Source organism: Podarcis cretensis (assembly GCF_951804945.1).
Source record: "Podarcis cretensis genome assembly, chromosome: 10".
Lineage (NCBI taxonomy): Eukaryota > Metazoa > Chordata > Lepidosauria > Squamata > Lacertidae > Podarcis > Podarcis cretensis.
The window spans coordinates 70500796-70520868 of NC_137179.1; the positions used below are offsets into that span (position 1 = coordinate 70500796).

Genomic DNA, 20073 nt, shown 5'->3' on the forward strand with positions numbered 1-20073 from the left:
CCACATATTTTCCTCCCTGGAGATGTCCCAGGTGAGTGAAGTGGTGCTTGCGATCTTGGTATATGCCCACCTACAATATCACTGTGCAGGTGTGGACACACACACACACACACACACACACACACACACACACTGCTGGGACTGCTTACATCTATTTTCAAATGCACACATTGTTGGGTAATACAGAATCAATCTACAATGAGCTTTTATTTTTGGAATCTGTGAAACCAGTTTATCAATAAGTGCTTTTCAGGGGCAAAAAACATGCAATAGATCTAAATTATATGTGTACTACATAGGGCAGTAAAAATACTCAGTCTCCATTGATTCTAGAATAAAATGTTGTTGTGTGCAACCTAAATGCTGCATCTAGTCAAATGGCCTTTCTAAATAATCTATATCAAACAGCTAATATAATTATAGCAACAATAAAATCAATATCAACAGCAAATAGAGGGGAAACCATGCAATCAATTCCCATGTAAAAGGAAGTAAGTCAGTTAGTCATCCCCAAATATTTTTTTTAAAAAAGAAATTCTTTACTAACATTTAAAACACACACACATACACACACACACGAGAGAGAGAGAGAGAGAGAGAGAGAGAGAGGTATGAAGTACTTCTTATCACATTCATTTCCCTCTAGTCTACAGTCAACACTGAGCTGCATTGATCTCACACCCACATCCTATAACAAGGTCATTCCCAGTAAGCAATGCATCCGTCTTTACTTCCCATGTTTGCAATTGTGCACTATAAGTCCATAGCAAAACCACTAGGAAGTCACTGTCTAGTTCAGGATGGGCAGAAGCTGGATTGCGGTCCTTGGTGTGCCACCGACAAATTTATGGTGAATCACCCAGCACCTGCTGATGTAATTTCAGAGAACACTGGCTGTGGTGGGCCTTGACCTGATTCAAAAAGGCACTGTCTTATGTTCTTAAGCAAGAATATGAAGCAAAAATATTGTTTACACTGATTAGTTATAGCTTAATTCAAGAAGTGGTCTGCAAGACCTAGCCATTCCGTCCGTGGCTTCACTTCCTTGCCTGTCCCAGGGAAAGCAATTAGACTTGAAAACAGCCTCCCAATTGAAGGAAGGGTCACAGTTAGGGAAGAGAGAGTGAACCCCATCAATTACCAATTAAGCCTTAACTGTTAAAAAGATATCTAGCACATTCCCTTTCATAGAAGAAAATCAAAGAGAGACCCTGAAAGACTGGGCTTTGGTCTACTGATTACCAGAATATTAAAGATTTACTGAGAACAATCAAAATAGTGTTCCATATTTAATCTATGAATAAAATCATGTCCTTACCATATATTTCTCCTAACAAAAGAAGGAGGCAAAAGCACAGCATGTCCTGAGTCTTTCTTTGAATGTGGCCATCCATGATCAAACTGAGATATCTTTCTCCTAGCCTACTTCAATCTCATTGCTCAATTTCTTCCTTATCATGCAGAAGTGACAAATCAAACAAAGATTCTGCTGTAGCCAGGGCAGTTTCTAAAACATCAGTCTGTTTACCATCTTGTGAATGGCTCACTGATAACAATCCATCACAAAGTTAGTGATCCTCATAGAGTAGTAATGAAAGGAGGGCAGAAGATTTAGAAAGTTTACAGGTAGCCAGAATTGATTATCTCAATGGCCTCTTTTCAGTCTTAAACAACATGGAGAAATTCACATGGCAAAAGCTGGGAATGTAAGATATGGTTCTACTAAAACAGGCTTACAGAATCAGTTTTATTTATGCTTATCATTATTGTAGCTTTTAAAAAGATTTTTGATGGTTCTTATAAGCAGTATTTAATGCCAACAGGATAAATAAAATCTATAATATTAGTTTGGGGTATTGGAATGTTGGGTAATCTCAATGCTGAGTTTATGTACTGCTGGTGGCAATGGTTTAAAATCAAATTGGCATGGGCAACTGTAATAAATAAGAGAATTTATGGGGGGGGTTGTATATTTTATACCACTGTATCTATTTTTTCTCTTTCTGGGGTATATGAAGGATCTCATAGATGAAGAAAGTGCTTTTGAAAAAAACGGTAGTAGAATAGATTCCCCAAAACAGACATACATACATATATTTGTATACCACCCTTCCACAGTTCAAACCATGCTCAAGGTGGCTGACTACATGAAAAAATACATGCGGTTCTTTACTGCTTGTTGTATTTCATAATTTAAAGTAATGGATGTATTTTTTCCCATTTAAACAGTTTTACAAATACAGCTTAACCATGGTTCACTTAATGCCTCTTATCAGTAGTATTAGGCAAGAACCTCAATGCTTTACAATGTAGGCAGTGGATGGGAAGAGTATTCTAATAGTTCACAGGTCTCATTAACAAGGTTTCCCCTAAGGAATGCTTGGAACTGAAGTTTACTGAAGGTGCTGGGAATTGTAGATGTTACCAGTAAACTACACTTGCCTCATACCAATCCGGATCAGTGGTCCATCTAGTGCAGTGTTGTTGTTGTTTCCTCATAGGACTAAATCTGAGTGATCAAGTATAGGTATAGCTTAATTTTAGAACATACAATTTAGAATCTAGATATCTTCTGTTCCTCAAGATTTCCCCCCATTCTCGCAACTCTTTCCATATTCTTTGTTGAATCTTAATTCTAGGCTTGGGCTAGAAAGATTGTAGGACTTGAATATAAGACAGGATCCAACCAGAGAATTTGAAAAGAGGCCGTAGGCATAGCTAGACATGCCCTGTAGAAAGGTCAAACGAAGAACTCCAGGGATAGAGCTCTTGGCTTCCTTTCTTAAATGTGAACTTAGAAAATCATGCTGCCTTTAAATTTCCACATGTCTATCTCAGCGCTTCTTCATGGATTAATAAATTTAACAGAGGTAAGTCTTCGCACTATTCACAGAAGGGTTAATTTTTATTACATTCTTGATCAAACATGACAGTCCAAATTAACCCAGGATATAGAAGGTAACAAGACTTGGTGTTTGTTCTGACCCTGCTGTTCTTTAAATTTAACAGGACGTGTAATCTCTCTTCCTCTCCCCACCAGAACAGACAGTGAAAGGGGAAGCAGCAAAATTGGACATCAGAACTTGCTGTGCAGAATTCTCCCCGACACATGGACCTGATCTGTGCCCTGAGAAGAGATTTATGCTGTGAGCAATTAGATCTGGATTTATCTTGACATACAAGAAAGGCAACTAAACTATTTGGCAGGCTGCAGTACTTACAGTTTATTTACTGACTCGTTTACATACTGCTGTATAATTGCTCAGCCTCCTGAGCTGATGAGATTGGCAAATACACAAATGTCTATTTGAAGTAGCAAATGGCACAAAGGAAACAGAGTTGCTTAAATAGGTTTACAGAAACTGTGAGGTTTCTATGTACAGAAACTCATGCCTAAGTTTTTCAATGATGTTCTGTTCCCACAAGGAAATAAAATAAAGTTTGGTCTGACATTAGTAGTGTTGAACAGCATTGTAGCACTGCTGGATTTTTAAATGATGATGAAGAAGAAGAAAACAACTTTACAGTGGCAGCAGAGATCTGGTTCCCAGAATGTGTTATCTCTTCATTCTTTGGAAAGTAACAGCTTTTCCTGCTTTATTAAGTGGGTTTCCTCCACATGATCTGAACCCATGTCTACTAAGAAGTAAGTTCTTACTCCCAGGTAAATGGGGTCAGGATTGCAGCCTATATTTTTTCACTCCCTGCAAAGAAGATTTCATCAGAGGTTTTATAATGGATAAAATGTTCCTAGAATAACAATCAAAAATTATCTCCAGTCTTCCAGGTAAATAATTACACTACTCTATGATGTAGAGTAATTACACTACTCTATGATGTAGGGAGGCGGGTGGTGCTGTGGGTAAAAGCCTCAGTGCCTAGGACTTGCCGATCGAAAGGTCGGCGGTTCGAATCCCCGCGGCGGGGTGCGCTCCCGTCGCTCGGTCCCAGCACCTGCCAACCTAGCAGTTTGAAAGCACTGCATTTTTTTTTTAAATGATATTTATTAAAGTTTCCAATTAAAACTTATAAACACAGACAACAATAAAAACATACACAAACACAATACTAAATACATGTATAATTTCAAATCTTATTTTCTCAAACCTAATTTCCTCGACCTCCTCACACCTCCCCCTTCTGTATTCTAATTCCATTTATCTAACCAGCAAATCCATTCCCTTATTTCCCATTGTTTTTAATAATTCTGTTCTTTTTCCTTGATCAACGCCCCTGAAAACCACAAAATTTTAAAACTCATGTCGATTCTAACCTTCATTAATTTTATAGTGTTTACTTAGATAGTCTTTAAATTTCTTCTAATCTTCTTCCACTGTCTCTTTCTCCTGGTTTCGGATTCTGCCAGTCATCTCTGCCAGTCCCATGTAGTCTGTCATCTTCATCTGCCATTCTTCCAGAGTGGGTAGATCTGGTGTCTTCCAATACTTTGCAATAAGTATCCTTGCTGCTGTTGTGGTGTACATAAAAAAAGTTCTATCCTTCTTTAACACCACATGGCTAACCATACCCAGGAGAAAGGCCTCTGGTTTCTTCAAGAAGGTATATTTAAATACCTTTTTCATTTCATTATATATCATTTCCCAGAAATCCTTGATCCTTGGGCATGTCCACCAGAGGTGAAAAAATGTACCTTCATTTTCTTTACATTTCCAACATTTATTATCTGATAAGTGGTAAATTTTTGCAAGCTTGACTGGGGTCACGTACCACCTATAGATCATTTTCATAATATTCTCTCTCAAGGCATTACATGCCGTAAATTTCATGCCTGTGGTCCACAACCTTTCCCAGTCAGCAAACATAATGTTATGACCAATATCTTGTGCCCACTTAATCATAGCTGATTTAACTGTTTCATCCTGCGTATTCCATTTCAACAGCAAGTTATACATTTTTGACAGATTCTTAGTTTTGGATTCTAACAACTCTGTTTCCAGTTTTGATTTTTCCACCTGGAAGCCAATTTTCCTATCCAACTTATAGACCTCCAATATTTGATAATAGTGAAGCCAGTCTCGCACTTTGTCTTTTAGATTCTCAAAACTCTGCAATTTCCACTTGTTTCCCTCCTGTTCTAAAATTTCACAATATTTTGGCCATTTAGACTCCATATTAAGTTTTTTCAGAGCTTTTGCCTCCATTGGTGACAGCCACCTTGGAGTTTTGTTCTCCAACAAATCTTTATATTTAATCCAGACATTATATAATGCTTTCCTGACAATATGGTTTTTAAAACCTTTATGAGCCTTAAGCTTGTCGTACCACAAGTATGCATGCCATCCAAAAAAATTGTTAAAACCTTCCAAATCCAAAATGTCAGTGTTCTCAAGAAGCAGCCAGTCTTTTAACCAGCAGAAAGCTGCTGATTCATAATAAAGTTTCAAATCCGGCAGGGCAAATTCCCCCCTTTCCTTTACATCAGTTAAAATTTTAAATTTTATTCTGGGCTTTTTGCCCTGCCAGATAAACTTAGAAATATCTTGCTGCCAACCCTTGAAACACTCCATATTGTCCACAATTTGCAATGTTTGGAACAAAAACAACATTCTAGGCAATACATTCATCTTTATAACTGCTATTCGACCAGACAAGGAAAGCTTCAAATTCGACCAAATTTCTAGATCTTTTTTCACTTGTTTCCAACATTTCTCATAATTATCTTTGAATAAGTTCATATTTTTGCTGTCATATTGATCCCCAAATATTTTACACTCTTAACCACCGTTAAACCCGTCTCATTCTGAAACCTCTCTTTCTCAGTCGCTGTTAAGTTTTTCTCTAATACCTTAGTTTTTAACTTATTCAATTTAAATCCTGCCACTTGACCAAATTCTTGAATTAATTCCAAGACCCTTTTAGTACTAGATTCTGGCTCTTGTAATGTAAGTACCAAGTCATCTGCAAATGCTCTCAATTTATATTGTTTCGCTCCGACCTGAACCCCTTTAACCAGCTGGTCCTTTCTTATCATGTTCAGCAAGACCTCCAGGACCGAAATAAAAAGTAATGGGGAAATTGGGCACCCCTGGTGTGTCCCTTTTTCTATTTTGAGTTCTTCCGTGATCACATTGTTCACTATAAGTTTAGCCTTTTGTTCAGAATATATAGCGCCTATGCCGTTTTCAAACCCTTGACCTACCCCCATCCCCTGGAGATTCTTTCTCATAAAGGTCCAAGAAATATTGTCAAAGGCTTTCTCCGCGTCCACAAATATCAAAACAGCTTTTGTATTTATGTTAACTTCTAACATTTCCAGAATGTCTATTATGTTCCTTACATTGTCTGATAAGTGTGTTCTCGGGAGAAAGCCTGCTTGGTCCCTGTGAATCTCCCCCATCAAAACTTTTTTCAATCTTTTAGCTAAAATATCAGCAAAAATTTTGTAATCCACATTTAATAAGGAACGAAATTAAAAGTTCGAAAGCACTTCAAAGTGCAAGTAGATAAATAGGTACCACTCTGGCAGGAAGGTAAAAGGCGTTTCTGTGTGCTGCTCTGGTGTTGGTTCGCCAGAGCAGCTTCTTCACGCTGGCCACGTGACCCGGAAGTGTCTGCGGACAGCGCTGGCTCCCGGCCTCTAGAGTGAGATGAGCGCACAACCCCAGAGTCTGTCAAGACTGGCCCGTACGGGCAGGGGTACCTTTACCTTTACCTATGATGTATGAAAGGGACGTGGGACTTGCCGATCAGAAGGTCGGCGGTTCGAATCCCCGCGACGGGGTGAGCTCCCGTTGCTCGGTCCCTGCTCCTGACAACCTAGCAGTTCGAAAGCACGTCAAAGTGCAAGTAGTTAAATAGGTACCGCTCCGGCGGGAAAATAAACGGCGTTTCCGTGCGCTGCTCTGGTTCGCCAGAAGTGGCTTAGTCATGCTGGCCACATGGCCCAGAAGCTGTACGCCGGCTCCCTTGGCCAATAAAGCGAGATGAGCGCAGCAACCCCAGAGTCGGTCACGACTGGACCTAACAGTCAGGGGTCCCTTTACCTTATGATGTATGAGATTTTTGCAGATGATGAAGGTGCACTTCCTTTACCTTGGCCTTCGACACCTGAAATGTGTGTTTTCAGGGCCCACCCTATTCTTGTGAATGTAACAATTTAAGTATTTTTATTCTGAATTTTAACATTGTTGTAACCCACTCTGAAATCTGCTCATGAAGAGTGGGTAATAATAATAATAATAATAATAATAATAATAATAATATGCATTTTGTGCATAATTTTTAAAATTTCAAACTGATGTGGGATATGATGCAAACATAAGCTTGGGAAAATGAGGATCTTAGAGAAAATGACGGGTTCTTCTATCCCTTGTTGTAAATCAGATTCAGCATGCTACTGACCAGCTGCTGAGGAACAAGACCAGGAGAACTTGATATTTGATCTGATTCACCAGATCTCTTTTTATGTGTGACTTGATAACTGAGTAATGAGCCTTTGGAAAGTGGAAGCATCAAGCAACTGCCAGATGCAGATGGAAAAGTATCTCAGGAACATAAGTCAATGGATGGACAGAGCAGAAGAGAGCTGGCTGACCAGATTCACTAATAGCACAGTGTTGCTTCTGATGGTTCTTGCTTGCTTGGCTAAGAAAGAAAGGGGTCAAGTCTTATACAAAGCAATGGGACATTTTCCAGTATCCATTGCACCACTTCTCTGCTTAATCTCCGTTTTCTAGAAGATCTGTGCAAGGGTTGAGAGAATGAATCTGTGCTCTTCAGGGGGCTGAAGGAACAGGAAAACTAAGACTGAAACACCAGTTGACAAAGTGGGGTGTAGACTGGGATCAGCAAGACCCTCCCTCTGTTTTACTTGGAAGCAACTAGAGCACTTTGTTTATAGTCCTACTTTAATCTTCCACCTTCAGGAGGCTGCCATGACAATTCTGAAAGCCGTCCCTGCCTTCTTTGTATGTTCATCACTTTACGGCTTTGTAGCATGCTCTCCAAATATTTACTGAATGATTAATTATAACGGTAAGTGCTACTATGGCATTATAGAAGTGTTTGTGATCTCTCAGTCTGCCCTGTAGTAGCACTTGCACAAAAATTCCATCCGACAGGTACATGTCCTTTACTAAATCACCACTGCTTTCCTGAAGCAGTTTCAATATTTACGTAGAGATGGAGCAAGCTACTGTTACTCAGGATTATTGAGCAAAACTAAGAGTCAATAATCTCTTCCCACTATGCAAATCTGTTCCAAGAAAAATGCATAGTAAATTCAGGAAAGAAAAGTGGAAATACATTATAGCAAATACAACAGAACTGGAAATCTCTGTGTCTAAATGACATTTTGTAAATCAATCTGTGCTACACATATTGCCAAACTGAATAAATACACTTTGACACAAGAAGGTGTCAAGCCTTCCCAGTAACAGAAGTATGGATATAGTATTGTATTTAGAGAAGGACAAAGAGACTCAAGTTCAAACCCCTCAAAGGTTGACTTAGCTGGGGTGCAGGGGGTATGTTGGGGTGGGCATTAATTTTGGAATGAATGAGAAACTCAACTAAATGGGGCCCACTCTATTAACTTTTCATTTCTTCTGAAATGAATGAGTAATAAATGTTATGAATGGGCACTGGTCTCAGTGTATGCAGTGGCGTAGCGTGGGTGGTGCAGGGGCGGCCGGCCACACCGGGCGCAACATCTGGGGGGGGGCCGCTCGCCGCCTCCGGAGTTGCCGAAGAGCCTCGGGCGCAGGCTGTAGCAGAGCCCCATGTCTCGCGGAATCGACGAGCTGTGCGCGCGTCCGGGCTGAAGGCGTCCGGCAGGCAGCAGCTCTCAGCGCTCGTCACGGTCCCCGCCTCAGGGCCGCAGAGGGCGCGCCAGGCAGCCCCTCCTCACAGCCCCGCCGCCGCAGCTGCTGGGCCATGTTGCATTTTCCTCACCTCTCTGCCCTCCTCCGGGCAAGCGGCGTCATTTGGGCAGCACCGCCAGCGGCAACTCGCCTCAGATCACCTGACACGGACCCGTCGCCGTCACCACCTTACCGTAAATACCCCAGCCCAGGCAGCAGCAAGAAGAAGCTGGCAGTGGCGGCAGGTTAGGGGTTAGGGGGCGCAAATTACTTGCCTTGCCCCGGGTTAGGGGGTGCAAATTACTTGCCTTGCCCCGGGTGCTGACAACCCACGCTACGCCGCTGAGTGTATGTGTGAGAAAGAGACTGTATCCTCAGCAGGCCTCCCCCCATTGCCTCTACACTAGTCTCTTGGAAGATAGGAGGCACTGCTGGTCACTTTCTATCCTTGTCCCCAATGTACGTAAATCGTCCTTCCTCCCTTGTTCCTCATGTAGACCTTCACTCACCCCTTCTTCCCTGGTGGGGAAGCACCTTTTTGTGGTTTGCCTCAGGTGCTAAACTGTTTTGTGCTGGCCATGGTGAGGTTCATGCTATTTCTGACACAAACATTATTTTTGTATGGGAACATTTGTGTGTGTGTGTAGGGGATTGGCCCCACAATTGTAGAATATAAACATTAATCCTTTGTCAAACTGCCAAAGAGAGAAAGTCTAGTTAGGGCACAAATGTACGCTGAAGCTCCATTAAACAAAATAGGTATTTGTTGCTTTAAACACACAGCTCTTTCATAGAAAAACTGAACTGAGACACTATCATACCTTCAAAAAAATAAGATACTTGCACAAATAGAGAAAGTGACATTTTTGTGACCATTTGGCTCTGAAACATATTTATAAGCAAGTGGTGGGCTTTTGAATAAACATGCTTAGGACCATGCCTTGTGTTGTTTTGCACATGTTTTTCATTTTCCCTTATTATTAATAAGAATCCCTGAAGGGAAACTGCAGGAATCCAATTCTTAACCTTATTATGGAAAAAAGTGTGGGGGGGGGTGGGGGTGGGGAATCACCATTGAGGGATTCCATGACAGATAGATTCAATGACGTGATAGATTCCATGGGATCATCTACACAGCACCTGAAAATCCATTTTCTATTTCCAATTTGTCCTCTGCTGACCTCTGCAGGCTTGCCGTACCTGATCATTTTGTACACAAATAACAAAACCAGGGCTGTGCATCTCTGCCACACAACTCTAGAGAAAATTAGAACTAGGTTGCCTTGTTGTTGGCGTTTAGTCGTGTCCGACTCTTTGTGACCCCATGGACCAGAGCACGCCAGGCACGCCTGTCTTCCACTGCCTCCCGCAGCTTGGTCAAACTCATGTTTGTAACTTCAAGAACACTATCCAGCCAACTCGTCTTCTGTTGTCCCCTGCTCCTTGTGCCCTCAATCTTTCCCAACATCAGGATCTTTTCCAGGGAGTCTTCTCTTCTCATGAGGTGGCCAAAGTATTGGAGCCTCAGCTTCATGATCTGTCCTTCCAGTGAGCACTCAGGGCTGATTTCCTTAAGAAAGGATCGGTTTGATCTTCTTGCAGTCCATGGGACTCTCAAGAGTCTCCAGCACCATAATTCAAAAGCATCAATTCTTTGGCGATCAGCCTTCTTGATGGTCCAGTTCTCACTTCCATACATCACTACTGGGAAAACCATAGTTTTAACTATACGTATCTTTGTTGGCAAGGTGATGTCTCTGCTTTTTAAGATGCTGTCTAGGTTTGTCATTGCTTTTCTCCCAAGAAGCAGGCATCTTTTAATTTCGTGACTGCTGTCACCATCTGCAGTGATCATGGAGCCCAAGAATGTAAAATCTCTCACTGCCTCCATTTCTTCCCCTTCTATTTACCAGGAAGTGATAGGATCAGTGGCCAGGATCTTAGGTTTTTCTATGTTGAGCTTCAAACCATATTTTGCGCTCTCCTCTTTCACCCTCATTAAAAGGTTCTTTAATTCCTCCTCACTTTCTGCCATCAAGATTGTGTCAACGGCATATCTGAGGTTGTTGATATTTCTTCCGGCAATGATGAATTCTGCATATAAGTTAAATAAACAGGGAGACAATATGTCGTACTCCTTTCCCAATTTTTAACCAATCAGTTGTTCCATATCCAGTTCTAACTGTAGCTTCTTGTCCCACATAGAGATTTCTCAGGAGACAGGTGAGGTGATCAGGCACTCCCATCTCGTTAAGAACTTGCCATAGTTTGCTGTGGTCGACACAGTCAAAGGCTTTTGCATAGTCAATGAGAGCTAGGGAATATCGCCATCTAGTGCTATAAGGAATTCTCACTTCCTAGGCAAAGAGAATTGTGCAATTCTGCTACATATCACATTAGCATCGCAGCACAAATATCTTGCTGTGGAGAGAAGGAAGGTGCTGCAGGAGAAAGCATAAAATCCCAAGACACAGTTCTGATTTCTTAATAACAGGGAAGCCAGAGAATATTCAGAACCTTTAGAGCTTTAAATGAGTGTGGATATAACAAGGCAGGTGCAGATTTCTGTGCTTGCTCATTCCCTGCTTCTATCATCCACCTATCCCTATGAGCTGGAGGAAATATGTAGGAGAAAGAACACCTGCCTTGACTGCTCCTGCCTTGTGAGACGTACACCCCCCCCACACACCCTTCAATCACATTATAAGGACATCTTACAATAACATATTAAAAACACAATAAAATAAGCTTAAAAGTATAAAAGCAGCAGAAAAACAAAATGTGGAGCCATAATGCTGGTCAACCAAAGTTAAAACACCTGGGGAAACAAAGAAGTATTTGCCTGGCATGAGAACAAATTTGAGTGGGTGCCCACTAAACCTCTCCGAGGGAAGCATTTGACAGCTGGGGTACCATCCTGAAAATGCTTTCCCCCATGTAACCACCCACTGTACCTTAGACAGTGGGGAAACCCAAAGAAAGACCTCAGATTGATGACTCAAAGTATGGACAGACACATGAGAAGAGAGGCAATCCCTCATTTATATGAGTGTTCACCAGCTTTGAATCGGGCAACTCTTTTTAACCAAACTACAAGAGTATTGTGTTTGCTATTTCAATTTTTACTAAAGTGCTGCGGTCAAGTTCATTAGTATAATTATCCTTGATCTCAGTGCTGGTGCTATCATTAGGCCAAGAAGGTAGCTGCCTAGGGCGCAGACCTCAGAGGGGCACAGTTTGATACTGATTAGTTTTTTTTATATTTTACTTTATTTAATATTCTGAATGCAGTTTCTCAAAGATCAAACTTATAAAAACTAACATGTTGCAAAAGGGACTAGGTGGCTTGGCAACTATATCAGTTGAACATGCCCAAGCATCAGCACTTGACCTGAAGGAATTGATGACAAAATTTACAAAGGAAAAGGCACGCAAAGTGAGAATTTGATGGGCCTGAAATTGGAACTTTTAAGAAATTTAAATTTTAACATCACAAATCACAAGATTATTCGAACTTATTTGTGTGCCAAAACATTTTATTTTGCATTTGAGAAAGATATTCAAAGTCTGTTGTACAGGCAACAACCATTTCTCGCGTGGTGTTTCTGTTTCCGGCTCCCACGTGCGTCGACAGAGTGCATGTGAGTGCACATAAGCCTGCCCCACCCTCATTATTCCCTCTTCCGAGTCCCTATGCGTTGGTGATCATCTGTCAATTGGACATGCCTAAAATGGTCACCAGGGACACGGGTGGCGCTGTGGGTTAAACCACAGAGCCTAGGACTTGCCTATCAGAAGGTCGGCAGTTCGAATCCCCGTGACGGGGTGAGCTCTCGTTGCTTAGTCCCTGCTCCTGCCAACCTAGCAGTTTGAAAGCACGTCAAAGTGCAAGTAGATAAATAGGTACCGCTCTGGCGGGAAGGAAGGTAAACAGCATTTCTGTGCACTGCTCTGGTTCGCCAGAAGCAGCTTAGTCATGCTGGCCACATGACCCGGAAGCTGTACGCCGGCTCCCTCAGCCAATAAAGCGAGATGAGCGCCACAACCCCAGAGCCGGCCACAACTGGACCTAATGGTCAGGGGTCCTTTTACCCTTTACCTTTAAAATGGTCACCACCTCTGTTACTTATTCTTGCAATTTAGAATAAATTCCGAAGTTTCAGGTTTTGTGCTTTTCATTTTTTTCTACAGTTTTTTTTTTAACTGGAGTTAGCCTTTCTTTGGAGGGGTGCAAATAGTTAGTCTTGCCTAGGGTGCAAAATAGCCTGGTACTGGCACTGCTTGATGTCCATATTACAGATGAGAGGCTGAAGTCAACAACAAGTGTCTTGTCCATGGCACAATCTGACAATGTACACATTAGTGGCTTGAAACACAGTAAGGTTGTCTCCCCCCCGCCGTGTTTCAAGTCACATTCTTACGTTGCTCAACACCAGAGAGGGAGGGGGGTGTATTCACCTGAGACAAATGACCTGATTTGTTTCCCTGAGCTAAACTCTAATTCAATGAAGCTGTCATCTACACTTGTGCAACAACTGCCTTAAAAGTACAAACCTCGGCTTAACCAAAGCTTATTTTTTCAATTTGGATGGAAGCTGGTCTAAGGGAAAGCACATCAAACAGGAGTATTTCTCAAGAAATTATAGCAGGCATAGGCAAACTTGGCCCTCCAGATGTTTTGGGACTACAACTCCCATCATCCCTAGCTAACAGGACCAGTGGTCAGGGATGATGGGAGTTGTAGTCCCAAAACATCTGGAGGGCCATGTTTGCCTATGCCTGAGCTATAGAATATGGCAAACATCATGTGTACTTTGCTGGAGCCAGAGTAAATAATGATGTGTACATAGTCTCTGTTTATGGTTGAGCTGAGCTTTTAACTAGGGATTTCAAGCTCATCGGCTTAACTGCTACACTTTATAAGCATGTTCTGGCTTAAGCATGTCCTCTCCCCACATTTTATCATGGACTAGTGCAACAATGCTTCAAAGAATCTTCCTTTCAGTTTTTAAAGAATCCTTACCTCCTGTGAGAGTTGGGCTAACAGGACTGGAGCTTTTCCTGGTTCTTCCTGCGCATTGTGTACCACCATCCATTCCTTTTGGGGAGTCAATATGGTTTTATACTTTACCAGAAATGTGGTTGTCAACCTTCCCTGAGACTCAGGAAATGCTAGCAGACAAATAATACTAATTCCTGAGTACACCTCATACTGATTTTAAAGAGACAATAGATTATCTTCCTGCAGAAATACATCTGTGCTCTTGTTATAAACTGTTCATTTTATCAGGACTGAAGACTGAAAGCCAGCTCCACTAGCAACCCCTCTGATTCCTTGCAAAGAAAAACAGGTGTCAAAAATGGTTGCATGTTTGCACTTTGTTCATTTACTGAATCCACTAAGAAAAGCTCTGGGCAGGAAACAGCATCCAATTTTGAAAAGGTAAACTCTCTCTAGTCTGCCATGCCTGAAGGCAAAACTAAAATCACAGCTTGTTCTTATTAGAATGCTACAGCTGGTAGTGTACAGTCTGAGCAGGGACTCCACACAGTGTTAGCTCATTTTAATAAGGCAGTGATTAAGTTTCGCACTGCTAGGGTAAGAAAAGGCAGAGTGTCTCTGTCAGGCTCCAGCTGACCTCAGCTTCAGCAAAACCTGAAATGTTTGTATGTGACTAAAATATCTAATTGATTGCACTCAGAAAACATCATATATGTCACAGAAAGACTTGTTTTATATTGAAATCATAGTCTGTATTATCAAAGGCAAATTCAGATATTGGCAAGTTGAGAGAAATCATGTTTTCCTACCACAGCTTTAGACTGGAGACAAGGAGCTGAAGGGAGAAAGAGGGTTTGCTGCCAGTGCTGTGCATATTCACCCCACCTTTGTCTCTAGTAAACAAGACTTGCAGTTTCTGCAATGTTTCAAAGCCCTGTGAGTAGAAACCAAACCAAAATAAATATGAATGTGCATATTAAAAGTAATATGGAATGGACATTGTCCTACAACTATATTTTTTTCTGCAGAACATTTTTTTCCATTTAAAAAAGGTACAGTTTTATTTTTTAAAATTGTGCTATAACGAATGGATAAAATGCCAGGCAAACTGCTAATTTCAAATTAACCTTTTAGGTGATTAGCATTAGGAAACACAGCAAACACAGTCTATTTTAAAATTTAAAAGCACTCATAATCCAAATAGCATTTATTTGTATGGGAAGACAAATCACATCCCAGCTCCTCACCCACACAAACATGTGAAGCATCAATAGATGATAGAAGTGGCAAATAGCCCCTTGTGCTGCTGGGGCAAAAAAAGGGAAGGAAATGCCAAAGTGGCAGCGGCAACTTCCTGTAGGAAGTGTTTATCCAGACCTTGTTTCCTGATGGACATTACCAAGCACTCTGAAAGTGTTGCCTGGAAGATAACTGAGTGTTGAGGAAATTTTCCAAAATGCATAAGCAGCAGGCAGTTGATCAGATAAGATTATGCAGTTCTTTATTTATTTTTGTGTACTGTCCCTGCTAAATTTGTTGTCGTTTTCAAATGCCGTATTGGTCAAACAGCGAACAAATAAAGCAGGAAAACAGCAACAACAACAACAGGTGTGTTAAGCTGCATATGAAATTAGCCAGATCCTTCAGCAAATACAGCAAGAAAAGAGTTGTCACAACATAGCCAATGCAATTTAGTATGTCTCTCATCTCCTCTGCTTCCTTCAAGTCCCGCAAAATCAAGATATAAATGTCCATTCAAAAGGCATATCCATTCAAAAGCTATAGTCCCAAAGTATTTGTCAGCAGAACAGCCAAACTCATATCTGTGTTTCTGTTCCACATGATGAAAAGTTTCAATAAATGTGTGCCATGGGACATAAAATCTGCCTGGAGTTCTCTTGCCTGAGTCTGTCTCTCAGACACCAATATATCCCATGCACTGCAATATCACAAGTCTAAATCCAAACCCTCCAGTATCTTCCATTTTTGTGCAATGGCCAGGTGAGAAGGTTATGCATGGGGGAAATGGAAGAAGGCGGGGGCGAGGAAAGACAGCAGTTGAAGAGGAGTAAATATTTAACATGGGTATATAGACGTGGGGAAAGTAACTTCAGAAAATCAGTCTCTAGGAGAGAAATCGTATACAAATAAGGAAAGCCCAGTATGGAAGAGACAGGGCTCAGATGCAGTCCAGCAGTGGTCAACGGAAAATGCAGTAGGAGCAAAAGTTGCCACAAACTACAATATTAGTTTCCATCCCCAAAAGCTGGTAAATCCTACTGCTCTTTGCTTCTGAAGATAAAACTCACAAAAACAAAACAAAACCAACACAGCTTTTCCTTTCAGTACATTTTAATCAGCAGGCCCCGACTGATTTTCAGTATCAATGAGAAAATAAATTATCTCAAACCAAATCTGCAAGAGACTCCAGTCAGTGAACCACCAAAAATTCACCAAGCTCCGCCCGTAACAGGTCAAACCCCACCCCTTCCTCTGCCCATTGACCTGGTGCTTCCTATGTAAACATTGCTGCAGTCTCATTCTCAACACATTTCCATCCACTGCCATGATTACTTAACATCAGACCATTTTCAAAATAGCATTGGAATTTTGGGATGTCAAGATTGCTTTTTGGTAGCTCTGGCCTGCTTCAAAAGAAAAAGAAGAAAAACACACATTAATTTTTTTTGGAGTGTGACTTTGTTGCCAAGTGTAAAGACAACTCCGAAGTCAAACCACTACTTTGGCAGCACCAAAGTGACCTCAACTGGGCAGAAGTCTGGGCAGCTTGTCTGGAGGTCCTGGGCTGCCCAGACAAGACCCCCCTCTAGGAACAGAGTTTTCCTTCTCTTAGATGGGCTGCCTTCCCAGGTGGATGAAACCCCATGAGCTGATTTGTTGATTCATTCAAATTTGTACACCCGCAGGTTCATGGGATGAAGCCACAATACAAAAACACAAAATGCAGAATCAAAATACTTAACTAACTGAGGTTCTGTCCCCCCCAAACCCCCCCTCCCCATAAATCCTGGCTATGCCCATGCCCCTCACTCCAGACTGCGTTTTACCTTCATCCCGGTCCTTTGTTGTTGTTGTTTAGTTATTTAGTCGTGTCCGATTCTTCGTGACCCCATGGACCAGAGCACGCCAGGCACCCCTGTCCTCCACCGACTCCCGCAGTTTGTTCCCACCATTTCGTCCTCTGTCATCCCCTTCTCCTTGTGCCCTCCATCTTTCCCAACATCAGGGTCTTTTCCAGGGAGTCTTCTCTTCTCATGAGGTGGCCAAAGTATTGGAGCCTCAGCTTCACGATCTGTCCTTCCAGTGAGCACTCAGGGCTGATTTCCTTCAGAATGGAGCAGTGGCGTAGCGTGGGGGGTCCGGCCGCACCGGGCGCAACATCTGGGGGTTAGGGTTAGGGGTAGGGTTAGGGGGCGCAAATCCACGGGTTAGGGGGCGCAAATTACTTGCCTTGCCCCGGGTGCTGACAACCCACGTTACGCCACTGGAATGGAGAGATTTGATCTTCTTGCAGTCCATGGGACTCTCAAGAGTCTCCTCCAGCACCATAATTCAAAAGCACCAATTCTTCGGCGATCAGCCTTCCTTATGGTCCAGCTCTCACTTCCATACATCACTACTGGGAAAACCATGGCTTTAACTATATGGACCTTTGTCGGCAAGGTGATGTCTCTGCTTTTTAAGATGCTGTCTAGGTTTGCCATCGCCTTTCTCCGAAGGAGCAGGCGTCTTTTAATTTCGTGGCTGCTGTCACCATCTGCAGTGATCATGGAGCCCAAGAAAGTAAAATCTCTCACTGCCTCCATTTCTTCCCCTTCTATTTGCCAGGAGGCGATGGGCCCAGTGGCCATGATCCTCGTTTTTTTGATGTTGAGCTAGGGAAACCCAAACCCAAACCCATGCCAGCAAGGAAGCTCTCCGAAGAAGCGGACACTCCTTCCTGTAAGGAGCTCCCATCTCCCTGCAGGGAGCCCTCCGCTCTCCCGGTGGTCGGGACGATATTCTGTTTGTTTGTTTTTTTTAAAATAATATTTATTAAAGTTTCAAAAATGTTACAAAAATAAAGAAAAAAAGAAAAAAAGTAAGAAAAATACAAAATACAAAAAAATAAAAACAATTAAAAACATTTCTATCTTTCCATGTCTTGTCTTTCATTTACTTGTTTCCCTGACCTCCTCGCACCTCCCTTTTTTGTATTCTAATTAGCAATTTCAGCAAATCCTTTCCAGTTTTGCTTTTATCTTAATAATTTATCTTAATATATTGTAACTTTACATTCTCACCTGTTCATAATCCAATTTTACCTAATTCTATAACACTACTGCTAAAAATTTGCGTTACTTTGTTTAACCTTATCTTGCCGTAAAACACCTTGAAATTTAAAACTTAATGCTTATTAGTAAAGGTAAAGGTAAAGGTACCCCTGCCCGTATGGGCCAGTCTTGACAGACTCTGGGGTTGTGCGCCCATTTCACTTAAGAGGCCAGGGGCCAGCACTGTCCGGAGACACTTCCGGGTCACGTGGCCAGCGTGACATTGCTGCTCTGGCGAGCCAGAGCCGCACACGGAAACGCCGTTTACCTTCCCGCTGGTAAGCGGTCCCTATTTATCTACTTGCACCTGGAGGTGCTTTCGAACTGCTAGTTTGGCAGGCGCTGGGACCGAGCAGTGGGAGCGCACCCCGCCGCAGGGATTCGAACCGCCGACCTTTCGATCGGCAAGTTCTAGGCGCTGAGGCTTTAACCCACAGCGCCACCTGCGTCCCTTAATGCTTATTAGTACATAACTCCTTATATCATTTCTACTAAAGCCGGACAGTTTCATTCCAACATTTTCCCTAATATTCATTAATTTTACACTAATTCCCCCAAATTAAAAATTTTTCTTTATAGACTTTCCAATTTTCATCCAACGTCCCTTTTTCCTGGTCTCGGGTTTATTTCAGTCCTTACTGTCCATTCCATTTGGTCCATCAACCTGGTAGTCTTACCTCCGAGGCTCTTAAATCTCTTCCATGCCCCTTCTGCAGGGACGCAGGTGGCGCTGTGGGTTAAAGCCTCAGCGCCTAGGACTTGCCGATCGAAAGGTCGGCGGTTCGAATCCCTGCGGCGGGGTGCGCTCCCGCTGCTCGGTCCCAGCGCCTGCCAACCTAGCAGTTCGAAAGCACCTCCGGGTGCAAGTAGATAAATAGGGACCGCTTACTGTCGGGAAGGTAAACGGCGTTTCCGTGTGCGGCTCTGGCTCGCCAGAGCAGCGATGTCACGCTGGCCACGTGACCCGGAAGTGTCTCCGGACAGCGCTGGCCCCTGGCCTCTTAAGTGAGATGGGCGCACAACCCCACAGTCTGTCAAGACTGGCCCGTACGGGCAGGGGTACCTTTACCTTTACCTTTATGCCCCTTCTGCAGATGGGTCGGGGTGATAGTCTGAACCCCGGAGGAGCAGCGCGCCTCCTGACTCCGGAGCCACCGATCCCCGCTGTGAAGCGAGAGCCTGAGGAAAACTTTCCTCGCCCTGCCCCTCCCCCCCCCAGTCACGCCACGCGACGCAACGCAGCGCGCGCTGGGCTTCGGGGTTTGATTTTTTTTTTGACAGGTGTCTCTTCCCGCTTCCCTCACGGAGGGCGAGAAACCCCGAGCACCGAGACGCGCCCGCGTGTGAGGGACAGCAGCTGAGGCGGGCGAAGGAGCCTCGTCGGTCCGCGACCCTCCCACCCCCCCCCGCCGCCACTTTGCTCTCTGTCACCCGAATTCCTCGCTCCGAGCCTCGTCCCCTCAGCGCGGTCTCCGAAGCGGAGTCACCTGAGGCGGCGGCTGAGGGGGAAGAAAGTCCAGCCGGCGCCTCCTCTCACCCCCGGGGGTCTTCTAGTCACTGGACTGCGTGGGTTTGGCACCCTGCCCGTTCCACCACGCCCCTCCCCCCCCCCGCCGCTTTCTCGGCGCGCCTCCCCTCCTCGCGGACTCGGGCGGGAGGAGGCGGCGGCCCTCTTCAGGGCAGCGGCTTCGCCTCCCCGCACCGCGCCTGCGCGATCTGATAGGGAAAGCCAAGGGCTGAGCACTACCCCCGTGTGGGCGGCGGAACGTCCCGAGGATGACGTGCGGCGTTCTCGAACCCCGTGTCTCGCTCGCTGGCTCCTCGCTCGCCTGTGCCGAAGGGAACGGGGGAAGAAGAAGCAGCAGCAGCAGCCAGGAGGAGGAGGAGGGAGGAGGAGCGGCGGCGGCGGCGGCAG

The 20073-nt window shown here is 43.5% G+C and overlaps 1 protein-coding gene and 1 long non-coding RNA gene across 6 annotated transcripts in view; one reads left to right on the forward strand and one right to left on the reverse strand.

Annotated features, from left to right (window-relative positions):
- CDHR3 (cadherin related family member 3) overlaps positions 1–14751 on the reverse strand; it is a 41261-nt gene extending 26510 nt beyond the window's left edge. Inside the window, exon 1 of one of the 5 annotated variants that reach the window (XM_079993600.1) lies at positions 14634–14751. Coding sequence is in view for 3 of the 5 variants with exons in the window: in XM_079993597.1 (XP_079849723.1) it covers positions 1319–1394 (76 nt within the window). In the remaining 2 variants the exon portion in view is untranslated. Of the gene's footprint in view, positions 1–1318; positions 1791–14633 lie in introns of those variants that run through there. The other 4 variants (XM_079993599.1, XM_079993597.1, XM_079993598.1 and 1 more) reach the window with 4 other exon arrangements.
- LOC307225701 overlaps positions 1–14889 on the forward strand; it is a 164018-nt gene extending 149129 nt beyond the window's left edge. Inside the window, exon 2 of the long non-coding RNA XR_013843144.1 lies at positions 12749–14889. This is a non-coding gene — a long non-coding RNA (uncharacterized lncRNA). The remainder of the gene's footprint in view (positions 1–12748) is intronic.
- The last annotated feature ends 5184 nt before the right edge of the window (positions 14890–20073 follow it).